This window comes from Halichoerus grypus, chromosome 5 (genome assembly GCF_964656455.1).
Source record: "Halichoerus grypus chromosome 5, mHalGry1.hap1.1, whole genome shotgun sequence".
Classification (NCBI taxonomy): domain Eukaryota; kingdom Metazoa; phylum Chordata; class Mammalia; order Carnivora; family Phocidae; genus Halichoerus; species Halichoerus grypus.
Window position 1 is genome coordinate 74,969,336 of NC_135716.1, and position 17,182 is coordinate 74,986,517.

General features: G+C 37.5%; 1 protein-coding gene across 1 annotated transcript in view; it reads left to right on the top strand.

Moving 5' to 3' along the window:
- Positions 1-4,130: 4,130 nt before the first annotated feature.
- The window catches only part of TCEA1 (transcription elongation factor A1), a 46,189-nt gene continuing 33,137 nt past the window's right edge, over positions 4,131-17,182 (top strand). The window contains exons 1-2 of the mRNA XM_078072381.1: positions 4,131-4,398; positions 13,819-13,881. Coding sequence (XP_077928507.1) covers positions 4,336-4,398; positions 13,819-13,881 — 126 coding nt within the window. The 5' untranslated portion in view covers positions 4,131-4,335. The remainder of the gene's footprint in view (positions 4,399-13,818; positions 13,882-17,182) is intronic.

Genomic DNA, 17,182 nt, shown 5'->3' on the forward strand with positions numbered 1-17,182 from the left:
ATGAAGCAACTCATCATGTCCAAGTTTCCTCAATAAGATTAACAGCCAATTTCTCAGCATAAATTATGGAGGCTAGAAAGCAGTAGGATGTTATATTTAAAGTGTTGAAAGAAAAAAATTTCAATGAACAATTCTATCTAGCAAAACCATTCTTCAAAAATGGAGAAATAAAAACATTCACATAAACAAAAGGTAAGGGAGTTCAATGCCAGTATACTTGCCATTAAAGAAATCCTAAAGGAAGTCCTTCAGGCTGAAATGACATTAGACAGTAACTTGAAGCCGTATGAAGAAATAAAGGAATAAAGAAATAAAGATACTTACTTGGGTTAATATAAATGCCCGTATTATTGTATTTTTGGCTTGTGACTTCTTTCTTTTCTACCTCATGTAAAAGACATGCATAAAATATTAATTATAAGTCTATGTTACTGGGCATGAATTTTGTAAAGATTTAATTTGTGACAACAACTCCATAAAGGGGGAAGGACAGAGTTGTATAGTAGCAAAGCATTTGTATACTACTGAAGCTGAATTGGGGTTATTAAAACGAGAATGCTATAATTTTAAAATGTTAATTGTACTTTCAGAGATTATGAACTTGGGCAGATCCTGGCCAGGCTGAGGATATCAGATCTCATTGTCCTCTTAGCCCTTTGACCCTTCCCTGAAGCAGAAAAGGAAGTGAGAATGGAGTAAAAATGGTATACTGGAAGAAATCAATCACAGAAGAAGGCTGGAATGGAGAAACTGAGGAACAAAAAAGGTATAAGATATAGGAAAAAAGTAGCAAAATGGCAGAAGTATGTTCTTAACTAATAATTATCTTAAAAGGATTAAATTATTCAATTTATGAATAATTGAATTTAATAATAATTTAACAATAATTTAAATAAAAATTTTTAAATAAGAAATCAGGAGAACAATATCTCAATATCAATAGAGAATATCAACAATACAGAGATAACAATTATAAAAAGTTACCAAAATAGATATCTGGAGCTGAAAGAACAGTAACTGAAATGAAAATTCACTGTAGTTGAATTACTCCATTCTCACTTCCTTCTTTGCATATTTTGTTATTTTCTTAGTGGTTACTCTGGGGATTACAATTAACTTTATCAACCCATTTTATTGAGGGGCTTCAGGTAAGGGTTGAAGGATTACACTCCATGACCAAATGAGACTTATGTCAGGAATTCAAGAATGGTTCACCATAAGTAAATCACACAATGTAATCCACTATGTTAATACAATGAGGGAACACTTTGATGTGATCATGTCAGTTGACACAAAAAAACCTTTGACAAAATTTAATAACTATTCAAGATAGAAATGCTCAACAAACTAGGACTAAGGAAACTTCCTCAACATGATAAAAAGCACCTATGAAAACCCCACAGCTAACATTACACTCAATGTTGAAAGACTGAAAGCTTTCCTTCTAAGATCAGGAACAAGAGAATGATTTCTGCTTTCACTATTCTATTCAACATTGTATTGGAAGTTTTGTCAGAGGAACTAAGTGAGAAAAAGAAGTAGGGGTACCTGGCTGGCTCAGTCAGTAGAGCATGCAACTCTTGATTTTAGGGTCATGAGTTCAAGCCCCATGTTGGGGGTGGAGCTTACTAAAAAAGAAAGAAAGAAAGAAAAAGAAATTTAAAAAAGCATGAAAATTGGAAAGGAAGAAGTAAAAGTCCTTCCCAGATGAAGTAATTTTATTATGTAGAAAATCCTAAAGAATTAAAAAAAAATTAGAGCTAATAAACCCAGCCAATTTGCAGGATACAAAATCAACATACAAAAATATATTGTATTTATAAACACTAGCAATGAACAATTTGAAAAGGAAATTCAGAAAACAATTCCATTTTCAATAGCATTCAAAAGAATAAAATATCTAGGAATAAATTTAACCAAGGTAAAAGATTTGTACACTAAAATCTACAAAATATTGTGAAAAGCACTTAAAGTAGATCTAATTTAGGAAAGACATTCAATTTTTTAAAAGATTTTTAAAATTTTTTTTATTTTTAAGTAATCTCTACACCCATCATGGGGCCTAACTCTGGGGGCTGCCCCTGTGGCTCGGTCTAAGTCACAAACCTAAGCCTGCACTAAAGGGAAACACCTGTCAGGGAAACCTAACACACACCAATCACAATTCTCCAACTCAGCTTTAGCTAGCCTACTTTACCCTAGAAAACAGGACCTGCTATGTTTATAAGGAAATTCCCTGCCTCCTAGCCAATCGTGCCTTTTTCCCTCTTTGTCTCTTCATTGCTCTATAAATCTCGCTCTTGCCCCAAATCCCTCGTGATTGGTGCTCCACTGCTTGTGAGTTGTTGTACTCCCCCAATCCAGAATTGTTTTCACTAGGATAAAGGATATCAAACTCGTTACTAAATTGTTTTAGTTTTGTCATTGGATAACATGCGTATTTAACACAGTAAAACAAACAGGGACGCCTGGGTGGCTCAGCGGATTAAGTGACTGACTCTTGATACTGGGTCAGGTTATGAATCTCAGGGTCCTGAGATAGAACCCCACATTGGGTTCCAAGCTGAGTATGGAGCCTGCTTAAGATTCTCTCTCTCTCTGCCTCTCCCCTGCTTGCGCACTCTCTTTAAAACAAACAAGCAAAACAAACTGATTCTTTGGGGGAAAAAAACAAAAATCACAATTATTAGAGTAAATGTACACATCCATAATCATAAAGGAAGATTTTTACACACTCATTAATAGAACGCAACAAAGTGAGATATAAGTATTTGAACAATAAAATTAATTTGTGGCTAATGAGCCTATATGGAACCTCCTATCTGCTATTACAGAGTACAAATTATTTTCTCTTTCTTTCTTTCTTTTTTTTTTTTTTTTAAGATTTATTCATTTGAGAGAGGGAACAAGCGTGCGGGGGCGGGAGGGGGGGATTGACAGAGGGAGAGGGAGAGAGAGAATCCCAAGCAGACTTCCCACCCAACCCAGAGTCATGAGGGGCTCCAACCCGGGACCCCTGAGATCATGACCTCGGCGGAAACCAAGAGTCAGAAGCTCAGCCGACTGACACACCCAGGCGCCCCTAGAATACAAGTTCTTTTTCAGTACACTAGTATATTTATAAAAATTGACAAAACAGATCTCAACAACTACCTTAGAACCAGTTACTTCCCAATCATACAGTCTCACTATAAGTTGGAAATCAATAATAAAAAGATAATTTAAAAATGAAACAAAATACATGAAATAAAGAGAAGGGGAAAAGGACAAAATTCCTCTTCCTCCCAAATAACTGACTAAAAGTAGGAAAAATTTGTCATCTTAGTACAGAAAAAACATTATTAGGTGGTGAATTTTGATTAATGATAGCTAAATATGGTGTGGGGATACGTTCGCAAATAGCATGGGATATGTCTGCAAACAGCATGAGTTGGTAGTAAAATGTATAATTGGGCAAAGACCTATTGAAGGAGACTATACTCTCCAGTATTAATAATACAGCTATTTCAATTTTCTACTTTGGCTTAGGCACAACCCTTAAATTAAAGATGTCAACTTCCTCACTGGTCTTCAGAAGCAGTTGAGGTGCTTATTTCTTTGAGAACGTTTCTCTCAACTATTATTCAACTGTATTCAAATACTGTGTTCGACATTCTGAGTCAGGAAACAAACCAGATTGAGTCTTGGTTCTCGAGGAGCTTACAAACGATTTGACTTTTAAAAAAGGCACGCTTAAAGCCATCAAATCCATATTATAATGAACTATTTAAGGGGGAGTGGGGTGGTGCTGATTTTCACGGTAGCCGCCTCCCATGGAAAAAAGTGTCGGGTTTTGACTGCCTTTAAAAACCGCCAATGTTTCGCTCTCCAAACCCCGCTCGGTTCAGAGCTCCGTGGGTCCCTGCGGATGTAAAACACCCTGGGCAGAGACTGGGCCGGAGGCGCACGCGCGGCAAAACTCGGCCCCGCCTCCTACAGACTTACAACGGCCTGGCGGGAAGCCCGGCCGCCCAGTTTGCGTGTCAACTCATTGACAGCGCCTCGGTCGACGCCCGTCTGGCGGGCGCCTTGGCGCGCGGTTTCCCAGCTATCCGCTGTCGATTGGCAGTGCCTGCACGGTGCGCGCGAAGCTCGATTGGCGCTGCCTGTGGGGGCGGAGTCGCTGTCGCAAGCCGCCGCCGCCGCTGCGGGCTTGGCTGTGAGGAAGGGCCTAGGCCCGGGCCTGCTGTGGTGGGCTAGTCCAGCGCCTGGCTCTCGTCCTGCCGTCCCCTCAGCTCCAGCTTCGCCCACTTCCCGACCCAAACGGGCTGGGCGCGGGGAAGACCTGCGGGAGCCATGGAGGACGAGGTGGTCCGCATTGCCAAGAAGATGGACAAGATGGTGCAGAAGAAGAACGCGGTGAGCGCGGCGGGCGACGCGGGCCGGGAGGGAGGCTGGGCGACCGGCCGGGGCCGTACGCGGCTGGCTTCGGGCCGGGCCCTCGCGGGCTCCCGGCCCGCCCACGCCAGCCCTCCCTGCGCGGGAAGCCGGCGTGGACCGTGTCCGCGTCCTGGGGAAGGCGTCCGGGAGGAGGTAGCGCGGCCCCACGGCCGCCGGCGTCAGTACCCGTTCTTGGTACTCCAAGTCTCTCGTTAGTACAGCGTAGTAAACCTGATCGGGGCATACTCTTTATTTTAAACTTGAGGAATAGATTTACTCGCTAATTACCTCTTCAGTTTAGCTTAAGAATTGAAGAGTGTAGAAAGCCCTTCACAGTTTGAAAGAATTCGTTCTCTTTTCCGTGATCGCTGGCTAACGACTAGAAATAACATCACATAGAGGTTTGTGATATGTTTTGGACATCAAATTGGTAAGTTAAAATTTTTGGATTTTTTTTGAAGAATGCTAAACATTCACTTGATCTCGTCTACGCTACAGGTTTGTTTAGCAATTAAAAAGGTAGAGTATGCTACTGTACTTGGCAAGTCGCTAAACGTTCTTTAAAAAGTGGATATTGTCAGGTGGTAGTATGTAAAGAGCTATGATTAAAACGCACACACTAAGGTGTGCTGGTAGACGCATTTGACCAAATGTCATTGCTGGGTACTCTGAAGTGGTTTACAGTTAATACCAGTGGCATTATCTTGTTACTGATAAAAGTGTTTATATAAACATGTTTTCTTTGTGGTTTGTATGAAGTCTTCCAATTTCTGCATTTTTGTCCACCAGTGTGTTCTACTTTCAGTCCTCTGATTCAGAGTCAACTGTTTTCAGCTTCAGCTCCATGATTGTCTTCACCTGAATTTGTTCCACCCTGCTCAGTACATTTTCAGTATCAGTGTACCTGAAATAACTTATTCATATCTATGAAATAAATTCCGTGTCAAACTAATGTGAAGGAGAAAAGGGATGTTCTGATTTGTACAGCACTTTAGAGTTAAAAAGCATCTGTGTAAAATTCCTTTGAGACTCAACACAACTATTGTGTACCCATTTTGCAGAATAAGAAGCTGAGAGAGATTAAGTAGTTCACCCACTTAAATTAAGTACTGTGCAATTTGGATTAAGCCAGGACCCAGGTTTTCTACTGGACAGCATTCTAGAGCAGAAAATAGTGTTGAAACAGTGAATTCTTAAGACTTCGTACATAGTCTGTTCCTCTTTCCTTTAACAGGTGCGTTGCCTAGCATGTAATTTCATACCCTGTTAACCCGTATTTGCAATTTTCGCCTTTTAAAGTATTTCCTGTTTGTTTTCTGGTCCAGACATTACCTTTGCCATTTATTTTTCTCATTGATATAGCCCAGTGCAAGTGATGAGATCTGATTATTTGATAGGCTGAACATTTCTGTTATTTTGTTTAAAGTGGGAAGTTTTTTTCTTTACCTGGAGACATCCCTAGATTCGCACAGTAGATGATCTGGGGGAAAAAGGCATTTTGTTGGGTAATTTTTTTTCTCTAACTCAGGCTATAATGTGTATCCATTAATGATGTAATACATTAGCGGCTTGTTTCCTTTCCTTGTAATAGGTGTTTCCTAAAAATGAGTAATTCCTTAGTGGATAAGGATGGAGAAGACCAGTTTGTATTTACCTGTAGTTCTCAAGGTATAAAGGAATAATGATGAGTCTGGGGGAGAATGAGTATAAACTCCATAGATACTCCTCAAATCTCATTTTTCTGATAGTTCAAAACTTGACCAATATGGAAACTTGCTCCTCAAAAAGAAAGATAAAATTGACTGGCTCTTTTATGTTTTTTCCTTCTCCCTTTTCCTGTATATCTTACAGAAATTCAAATTGGCAAATGAAATAAAGAGAAAGGGAAGTGGTCTGAATGACTCTCCCTCTTTGCCCTCCAAAGCACATCAACCCACAGATAGCTTTTTAAGAGGTCAGTAATTTCGCAGAAGTTGTTCTGGGGGTTGTAGGATTATGGTAGATTTGTTTCTCCCTCTCTCTCTCTCTCTCTGTGTGTGTGTGTGTGTGGTTTCCAGATTTTCTCTGTGAGCTTTTTAAAATATTATTTTTATACTATGAAAAAGTAAACTTTACTTGAAAAATAGTAGTTTTCCTCTTAAATTGGCAAGTTTAAGTGTTGTTATTGGATATTTAATTTAATAAAGCGTAGGTGTCACATTTAAGTAATAATAATAACAGCTACCATTTATTGAACTATTACTCTGAGCCAGGCATTCGGCTAAGTACTTATCCCTGGGAGAGTTTTGCATGATAAGTAATACCCCATTCTAAAATAAGGAAACTATTTGGAAAGTTAAGTGAATTGTCCTAAGCCAAATAGCTAGAAAGTGGGCAGGTGAAGACATGAATCTAAATGTTTTGCTCAAAGTCTGTACTACTCTCTTAAGGTGCAACATCTCTCTAAAAGACCCCTTTTTTGAACCTTGTGTGGGTACAATTAGGTGAATATAAGACCAAGAAGTAAGGGTATTTGCTGTTCTGGGGGAGGCAGGTTTCCCTAATATCCAGTCAATATCCTGACCCTAGTACTATCCAAAATGTTGCGCCATGTGTGTACTTGATCTTAAACAATATTAGCAGTTTTACAAGTGTATACTTTGAGGCCTTGGTGAACCACATAAGTTAGTTCCAAATTTTCAGGTATTAGCTGTTTTTTTTTATGTCATTTTAACTTTTTTTTTTTTTAAATGTCATTTTGACTTGATGTCAATAAGCAAGTCTGACTCCTAATCTGAGTTTAAATCTTGGCTCTTCTGAACTTTAGCGTTGTGATCTTAGGCAAGATCCTTAACATCTCTAAAACCATTTTAGGTGTTTTTTTTTTTTTTTTTTTTTTGGTGGTAAATTGGAGGTAATATAGTAAAGATTAGATGAATTAAAAATCTTGGCAGTCCCTAAGATATGGTAAGGGCTAAAAAACCTGTGTATTCTTTTTTTTTTTTTTTTAAGATTTTATTTATTTATTCATGAGAGAGAGAGAGGCAGAGGGAGAAGCAGGCTCCCCGCTGAGCCGGGAACCCTACGCAGGACTCGATCCCAGCACCCCGGGATCATGACCCGAGCCGAAGGCAGACGCTTAACCATCTGAGCCACCCAGGTGCCCTGTGTATTCTTTTTGTAAAGGATTTATTACATGACTCTAGAAGAAGGAGTGAGGTAACTTAGAATTTTCAAATTCATAGATTTTGTCAGTGGTGTTGAGCTTTGTTTAGTATTTCTTCATTGAAGGCTCAGGGCTGAGTAGAATTAAATTGTTGGGAGAGAAATTGAAATTAGATGTTAGAATATCCTAGGAACTGCAATACTTGGAATGTGTAAATTTCTAAGTTTTATACCTGGGTTGAAGAAAAAAACTTTGGTTTTCATATCAGGGTTAGATTAATTAATATAAATTGAAATTTAGAATGACTACACAATTTTTTATAGCAGCCTTATTGAAATACACAATACAATTCTCCCTTTTAAAGTGTACAATTCATTCACAGATTTGTACAGCTGTCACCACACTATCTAATTTAAGAGCACTTTCATCACTCCAAAGAAGCCGCCTGTGCCCATTAAGTAGTCATCGTATATCTCCCCCCCCCAATATGTTTTCTGTCTCTATGGATTTGCTATTCTGGACATTTCATATAAATGGAATTATACAACATGTGTTTATATAAATGGAATCATACAATATGTGTTCTTTTGTGATGGGCCTCTTTCACTTAGTGTTTTCAGGATTCATCTATGTTACAGCAGGTATCAGTACTTCATTCCTTTGTATTACTGAATAGCACTACTGTACTGGTGGATATACTGCATTTTGTTTTTTCATCATTTGATGGACATTTTTGGCTGTTTCCACTTTTTGGTTATTAATAATGCTGCTAAGAATATTCTTGTGCAGGTGTTTGTGTGGACATATTTTTTTTTCTCTCTTGGGTATATACCTAGGAGTAGAATTGCTAGGTCATATGATAGCTGTGTTTAACTTTTTGAGGAATTGCCAAACTGTTTTCCAAAGTTGCTGCACCATTTTACATTCTTACCAGCAATGGATGAGGGTTCCAATTTTACCATGTCTTCATCAACACTTGTTATTTTGTCTTTTTTGATTATAGCCATCACAGTGGATGTGAAGAGGTATCTCGTTGTGATTTTGATTTGCATTTCTCTGATGACTGATGATGGTGAACATTTTTCATTGTTGCTGGCTATTTCTTTATCTTTGGAGAAATGTTCAGATCCTTTGCCCATTTTTTAACTGAATATTTGTATTATTGAATTGTAAGAATTCTTTACATTCTGAATACTAGACTCTTATCAGAGACAGGATTTGTATATACTGTCTCCCATTCTCTGGGTTATCTTTTTACTCTCTTGATCGTGTCTTTTGAAGTTCAAAACCTTTCATTTTTTATGAAGTCAAATTTATGTATTTTTCCTCTCATTGCTTGTGCATTTGGTTGAGAATAATTACAAATTTGAGATGACATAGTAAAATTATAATTCCTAGTATATTGTGATGTTGCTGAGCCATAATGTAAATATTTACAGTGTTTCCTTTTTTTTTTTTTTAAGATTTTATTCATTTATTTGACAGAGAGCATGGGCACAAACAGAGGGAGCGGGAGGGAGAGGGAGAAGCTGGCTCCCCTCTGAGCAGAGAGCCCAACATGGGGCTTGATCCCAGGACTCTGAGCCAAAGGCAGACGCTTAACCAACTGAGCCACCCAGGCGTCCCTGGAGCTTTTATTTTAAAAACACATGCATACAAAAAAAAAAAATACCACATAGGTAACCCTCCTTTTTTTCTTTTCTTTTTTTGTTTTTAAAGATTTCATTTATTTGAGAGAGAGAGACAGCAGGAGAAGAGGGAGGGTCAGAGGGAGAAGCCAACTCCCCGCTGAGTGGGGAGCCTGATCTAGGATTCGATCCTGGGACCTTGGGATCATGACCTGAGCCAAAGGCAGTCAAAGTCGCTTAACCGACTGAGCCACACAGGTGCCCCAGTGTTTCCTTTTTTTTAAATAGCACCTTAATTTTTTAAACCTTGGGATCTCATAATTCTAAGAGGTGTTTGAGTTGATTGAGCTTAAATAATACTTAAAATGCTGGCTTATGGCTCTTTGAGAATATTGTTATGATGGAAGTAGATAAATTTTTTTATTTCTTTGTACCCCTTATCAACCATCTCCTATGTGTCAGGCACTCTATTTCAACACCTCTTAGTGTTATATTACTCCATTTGACCATTTTAACTGTTTTAGGTCAGTGTATTGTGCTCTCCTATATATAAAGAAGCTGAAGTTTGAAAAGGACAAATAACATTCCTAGGATCTTATAATTAGGAAATGGCAGTGCATGGATTTGAATTTAGATCTGTTATATATATAGCCCATGTTCTTCATTGTATATTCTGTGTTGCTTCCTCCTCCTTACATCTCCTTGAGGAGAAGGATGTTTGTATCCTATACAAGCTCGTATATGCTGGGTGCTCAATATAAATTTGAATACCATATTTTGTAAAAGTACTTGTTTCTGATGACAGTACCAGCCATGTAATAAAGTCATGTGATAGCTGTTATTTATTATTCAGCCAGTAATGTGAACTAAATTTGACTCTGGAAGATAAGGTAGAATCTTTCTTTCTCTTGCATCATTATCTGTAGGAGATGCTGCAATCTAATAGACTTGACCTTTAGAGGCAGGTGATGATTGGGGAAGGATGGAATATAGTTTCTTGTTTGGCAGTGCTATTCACCCCAGTTCACTGATTAGAACTGCTACCAGTGGACCTATGAAATGGAGAGAACAGTAGTGTGAGGGTCAGGAGATTATAGTTCTTGTCCTTTTATATTACCTATCAGTTGGCCAAGTCACTTTCCTTTTCTGAGTTTGTTTCTTTGTATAATTGAGGGTTTGAAGTAGATGTTCAAAGATTTATGTTTATTTTTAAATTCCCTGTAGTCAGAAAGGATTTCTCTCTTGCTCATTGCTGGATTCCTCAGAGTTTCGTACACAGTTAACAAGTATTTGTTGAGAAGTCTAAGTGTAATTTGACAGAACTGGGTAGGTCTCACCTGTTTTAGTTAGTAATAATCATATGACAGCACAAGTTCCTAAATTATCTGGGTTTTCAATTCCTTTTATGTAAAATGGGGATAAAAAGATTACCTGCTTCTATAGGGTTTATTGTGAAGATGAAATAATACATATATAAAGTATTTAACAAAGTTCTTGGCACATACTATTATTCAAAGAAGCTTTTGTCACTGAATTAATATATGATCATTTGTTTTCACCTTTTTGCTCATTCACATCATCATAGTTGTTTATTTCTTAAAGAACTTTAATTGAAATATTCATCTTATTTGGCTAGAGCATAGTATAATTATGAGAAAGGTCATAGTTTCATCCCATGAATGGTATTTAGCTTTTTCTTCTTCCATAGCTTGTATCTCTGACTCCAGTCTCACCAAAGAGATCTGAGTAAAAAAGGAGAGTGTGGTGAAAATAATGCAAATCTGTCTATTGCTTCTACTTGGAAAACAGCTTATGCCACATTGCTGATGTGTTAGAAGAATCAACTTTATATGTGGCAGCACTGTTTAAGTCTAAGGACTCCTACAAGTGTGATTCCTTCTCTTCCTTTCTAATTGATCCTAGGTCAGAAATGGATCAGAAAGTCCATGGAGACATGGGTAGAAGAAAAATGTCTATGGTAGTTATAAGATACAAGTCCACAATCTCTTAATGAAAACCTTTTGGAGTCTGATATATTTGAGAATTCCTCAATTTTCAGATTTTATTAAGATAATATGATACACACATCATATATCCTCAGCAGATCTGGGCAGTTCCCATTAATCAGACATTAACATTTCTATAGTGAAATGTAGTACTCTCACATGAAGTGGGATATATAGAACATAAATGGCTTTACATATGTTGAGATTAGGTGTTGCTGGCAGATGAGTTTATTGAAAATCTTTAAGAAATCTTGATTTTTTTTTAAGATTTTATTTATTTATTTGAAAGAGAGAGAGAGTGAGCACGCACAAACAGAGTGGGAGAGGGAGAAGCAGGCTCCCCGCTGAGCAGGAGCCTGAGGCGGGGCTTGATCCCAAGACCCTGAGATCATGACCTGAGCTGAAGGCAGATGCTTAACCGACTGAGCCACCCAGGTGCCCCATGAAATCTTGATTTTCAAAGGGTTTTGGTTTTGGGATTTGCAGATGGGGGATTGAAGACCCCATTTGCTCACAGAGATGTCATTCCTGTAGAAATTCCTGATTACTTGTAAATTTAAAGTCAATGTTAGTTTTCTTACCTAACAACTATAATGTGCACTGTTTTTGGTTACCTTTAAATGAAAAGAATTTATAGAATCTTAAAATCAGAAGGGATCTTTAAGCAGTAAATCATTAAAATCCTTCATAATAACCTGTTTCATAGTTGCTATTGAACTTAAGTTTTTATTGATGAGGTATTGGGTGAAATTAAAATGATATATATGTTTGTTACCAGAAGAAAACTTAATACTTTTTTATTCTCCACAGTCAAGTCTGATGTCTCAACTTTAAATGGAAAATTACATGACTGGAAGCCTTTACTCGATTTTATATTTAAGAAATGTGATACCATAAGGTTCCATGCTTGTTTTTTCCTTTGGGTGCATAATGAGGGACATGCTCTAGGGTTTTCTATTTTCCTGGAATATGCTGTGTTTCATTGATTCATAGGGTGCCTAGTTTTCATATTTTAACATTTGAGAAAGCAGAATGAGTTACACATATATTGTCAACCAGATGGCTGTTGGGATGTAGTTTCACAGGCAGAATATCAAACCCAGTGTCAACATTTGCAGAGTGGGTGTCAGTGGCTTGGAAGAAACTCTGAAAAACATTAGTAGAGTGCTCTTTGAACCTCAAGGAACCAAATGGTTGAAGAGCAGTGGGGATGAAAAACATCTAGCTCTACACAGTACAAAGCCAGCTAAGAGCTAAAGGCTTTAGCTCTTTGATGGATTCTTTTATAAAATGCTGCATTACTAGTGTTTTTTTTTTTTTTTTAAGATTTTATTTATTTGACACAGAGAGACATAGCGAGAGAGGGAACACAAGCAGGGGGAGTGGGAGAGGGAGAAGCAGGCTTCCCGCGGAGCAGGGAGCCCGATGCGGGGCTCCATCCCAGAACCCTGGGATCCTGACCTGAGCCGAAGGCAGATGCCTAACGACTGAGCCACCCAGGCGCCCCCATTACTAGTGTTTTGACACAACTTTTTGTGGGATAAAAAAAGATTTTATTGAATCTGAGTCAATAAGTTATTCATAAGCATTGGGGACTCTGAATGTGACATAGTTTTAGAAACACCTTAGCCAATTTATTTTGCTTATATTTTTCTTTTATATATGTAAAAGGTGATACATGATAAAAATTTCAAGTCTAAAAGAGTTACAAAAGTAAAACAAATGATAAGGAAATACTATGCCATAGTTTAATATTTTTTCTTTATTAGTGGCATATAGACTAATGATGTGTCTAAATATAGTACAGTAAGTGAATATTAAACTAAATATGACTAAGTGAATGTATCATATGAAATATACATTAAATGAGTATCAAATTGGAATATATGGCCATAAGGTGTAGGTGGTGCTGTTGCTTCTCATTTCATTCCTTTTTTAACCTTAGGTGGTTTATGTAATTCTTCCAGGAGCCTTATTTTGTTCCCTCTTCATTATCAACATGTTAGCCTTTGATTCTAGATGGCAGTGGACAGGCCTATGAGCTTAACATCTTAATTCTGAGTTTTGTCTCAGAATTTGCTTTTTCCTACTTTGTAAGAATCAGGTAGACTGCAGTTTTTGTGACAGACCAGGAAGATACAGAGAGACCTCAAAGGAATTCTAGTAAAGATATGCCCTTTCCCACTCTTCCTGTGTGTGAGTGAATGCTAGAGGTGCTGAAGCATCTTCTGACCCCCATTCCCACTTTCTCAGGGTTGGCTCCTTAATCAGATAGATGTTCTCTATGGAAATCTGGGGTGTGTTATGCCACCACAGTAAGAAACACATTTCACATTTCTAATTGGGACACATAAACAAATACTATATTTAAAATGAACTTTAACAAAGCAGGACTTAATAAGTGCTGGTCATAACCCAGTAAATGGATTTTATATTTCTTTAATGAGTTGCAGCCATAATTTGGAAAACTCTTTCCCTTTCCCCCTTTTATATATATACTATTCCCACACAAATAAATGAGCCATAGTGAGTTGTGGATAGGAAAACATAAATTTAAATCTCTAGTTAGTCCTTGCTTTATCATTTGGGAAGTTCAATATGTAATTATTTTATTTTATAGGCTGGAGCATTGGATTTACTGAAGGAGCTTAAGAATATTCCCATGACCCTGGAATTATTACAGGTATGTGCCAATATGTCATGATTTGAATAGATAATTGTCATAAAATACCAAAACATTTTTAATACTATTAAGTTTTTTGTATTGTCCTGTTATGGAGTAAACCATTATTAACTTCTGGGGTTTTTTTAAGATGGTAACGTAAATCAATACTCTACTAAGTTACCATTATAGAAAAATGTTGCCTTCCTCAAGAGGAATAAAACCTGAATCTCCAAGTTTGAAATCTGTGAAAGGAAAAGAAGTTGGACTCTTGGCCCTGATTTGATCTCCCTAGATCTCACTTTCTTGGTCTGGCATTGACAGCTGCTGCCAGCATGAAGCTAGCCTCTGGGGTACCTTTTAGTTGTCATTCCTTATTTCTCTCCAGTTGAACCACCTCTTCTGCCCTCGGCAAGCACGAATCAATGTACCTTTTGTCTCTTTAGATTTACCTATTCCAGAGATTTCATATAAATGAAGTCATACAATACCTGACCTTTTGGTTCTGGCTGCCTTTTTTTTTAGATTTTTTTTTTTAGTTTTAAGTACAGTCTGCCCCTCAACGTGGGGCTTGAACTCATGACTCCAAGATCAAGACTCACAAGCTCTACCAACTGAGTTAGCCAGGTGCCTCTCCGGCTTCTTTTACTTAGCATAATCTTCAAGGTTCATCCATGTTGTAGCATGCATCAGTACTTCATTCCTTTTAAGGCTGAATAATACCACATTTTGTTTATTCATTTGTCAGTTGATGGACATTTGGGTTATTTCTACTTTTTTGGTTGTTATGACTCCTGCTTTGCACATTCATGTATAGGTTTGTGTGTTTTTGTTTCGCTTGGGTAGAGATCTGAAAAAATGGAAATGATGAGTCATAGATAACCTTATGTTGAGTATTTGAGGACCTGCCAGAGTGTTTTCCCAAGTGACTTTACCATTTTACATTTCCAACAGCAAGTAAACAAAGGTTCCAGTTTATCCACATTCTTGCCAACACTTGTTATTATCTTTGATTATAGCCATCTTGGTGGGTGTGAAGTGATACCTCATTGTGGAATTGATTTCCATTTCCCTAATGACTAATTATGTTGAACATCTTTTCATGTACTTCTTAACCATTCATATGTTTTCTTTGGAGAAATGTCATTTCAGATCTTTTGCCTGTTTTTAAGTTGGATAGTTTTTTTTTATTAACATATAATGTATTATTTCTACTAGGGGTACAGATCTGTGATTCATCAGTCTTAACACAATTCACAGTGCTCACCATAGTACATACCCTCCCCAGTGTCCATCACCCAGCCACCCCATCCCTCCTGGATAGTTTGTTTTTTATTACTAATTTGTAATAGTTCTTTATATATTCTAGATACAAGTCCCTTAATCATATACAGGATTATCTCCCATTCTGTGGGTTATTTTTACTTTCTTAGTGGTGTTCTTTTGTTGTAGTCTGATTTATCTCTTTTTCTTTGGTTGCTTGTGCTTTAGGTGTCAAATCTCGGTTACCTAATTCAAGGTTATGAAAATTTATTCTTTTTTTTTGGCTCTTTTATTTAGTTCTGTGATTCATTTTGAGTTAATTTTCATGTGTGGTATAAAGAAGAGGTCCAATTTCATTCTTTTATATATGGATATCTACTTGTTTACTTTTTAATATTCTCTCTAATGAATTATCTTGACATCCTTATTGAAAATGACAAAAAAATGTAGGAGTTTATTCCTGGATTCTTAAGTCTATTCCATTAATCTGCATGTCTCTCCTTATATAGGACCATATTGTCTTGATTATTGTAGTTTTGTAGTAAGTTTTGAATTTGGGACTTTTGAGTCCTTCAACTTTATTCTTCTTTTTCAAGATTGTTTTGGCTATTCTTGTATTTCCATATGAACTTTAGGATAAGCTTATCAGTTTCTGTACAAAAGGCAGCTGGGATTTTAATAGGGATTGCATTGAATCTGTAGCTCGATTTTATTAGTGTTGCAATCTTTAATGTTTAAGTCTTATGATCCATGAATAGGGGATGCCTTTCTATTTATTTAGGTCTTTAGTTTCTTTCAACAGTGTTTTTAGTAGCTTTATATTTTTTACTTTAAGATTTAGTGGCTATCTTAAATTATCTTGGCAAAAACTCATGAGTGATCATAAAGGTGACTTTTCTTCTAGAACATACAAGTCTGCTTAGTTCCTTTGATGCTGACAGTGTCTCTTAATCTCACTACTCATTCTTTTCTGCCTTACCACCAATGCGCAGCTGATTCCCTAAGTCTGCTTAATGCCCTCCCCATCTTTCCAAGGTAGTGTCTTTCTAATTGCATAGCTGGTATTCTATAGAAACCAGATGGCCAGACATGGGCAAAGGCGGCATACATTTTCTGTCTAGAATTTCACAGTGTATAGTGGATCTCAAAAACCTTCATTAGTTCTGCAGTCAAGAAGCTTGTTTAACTCTCCGGTCCTTTTTTAAAAAAATTATTTATTTATTTTTAAAGATTTTATTTATTTGAGAGAAAGAGAGCACGGGGGAGGGGCAGAGGGAGAATGAGAAGCAGACTCTCTGCCGAGCAGGAAGCCCAATGCGGGGGCTCAATCCCAGGACCTGAGCCAAAGGCAGACACTTAACCTACTGAGCTACCCAGGCACCCCTAACTCTACAATTCTTTTTTTTTTTTTTTTAAAGATTTTATTTATTTATTTGAGACAGAGAGAATGAGAGAGAGAGAGAGAGCACATGAGATGGGGGAGGGTCAGAGGGAGAAGCAGGCTCCCTGCCGAGCAGGGAGCCCGATGCGGGACTCGATCCAGGGACTCCAGGATCATGACCTGAGCCGAAGGCAGTCGCTTAACCAACTGAGCCACCCAGGCGCCCCTAACTCTACAATTCTTAATGTTATTTGTGCACACAACACTTTTTTTATAGGCCACCTGTTACATCTTGTAAATTATAGTGTACTGGTTTTAGGAAAAATCCAGAGTCTAGAGAATTCTTAGAGGTACATCTAGACTTGGTTATCAAAGTAAAATAGCTTCATAATCCTTTCCTCTGTCTAGTTTTACTCTTCCCCAAATACCCTCTTTAAAGGAGAGGGAAAAAACCTCCCCAGGTCTTTCTTTGTCAGTCTACCTTAGCAACCTCATTTCTTATTTTTGACTAGACAGTCTCTTCCTTAAATAAGCATGTTACAGATGCCTAATCTCCATAGGGGTTTTCGTGGGTTTTAAGCAGGTAATTATTGACTCTTTAGTGATGAAAACATCCTATGGTAATTAAAAAGCAATCATCCACAGCACACGATTTGTTCATGCTCTCCTTGTATCTTT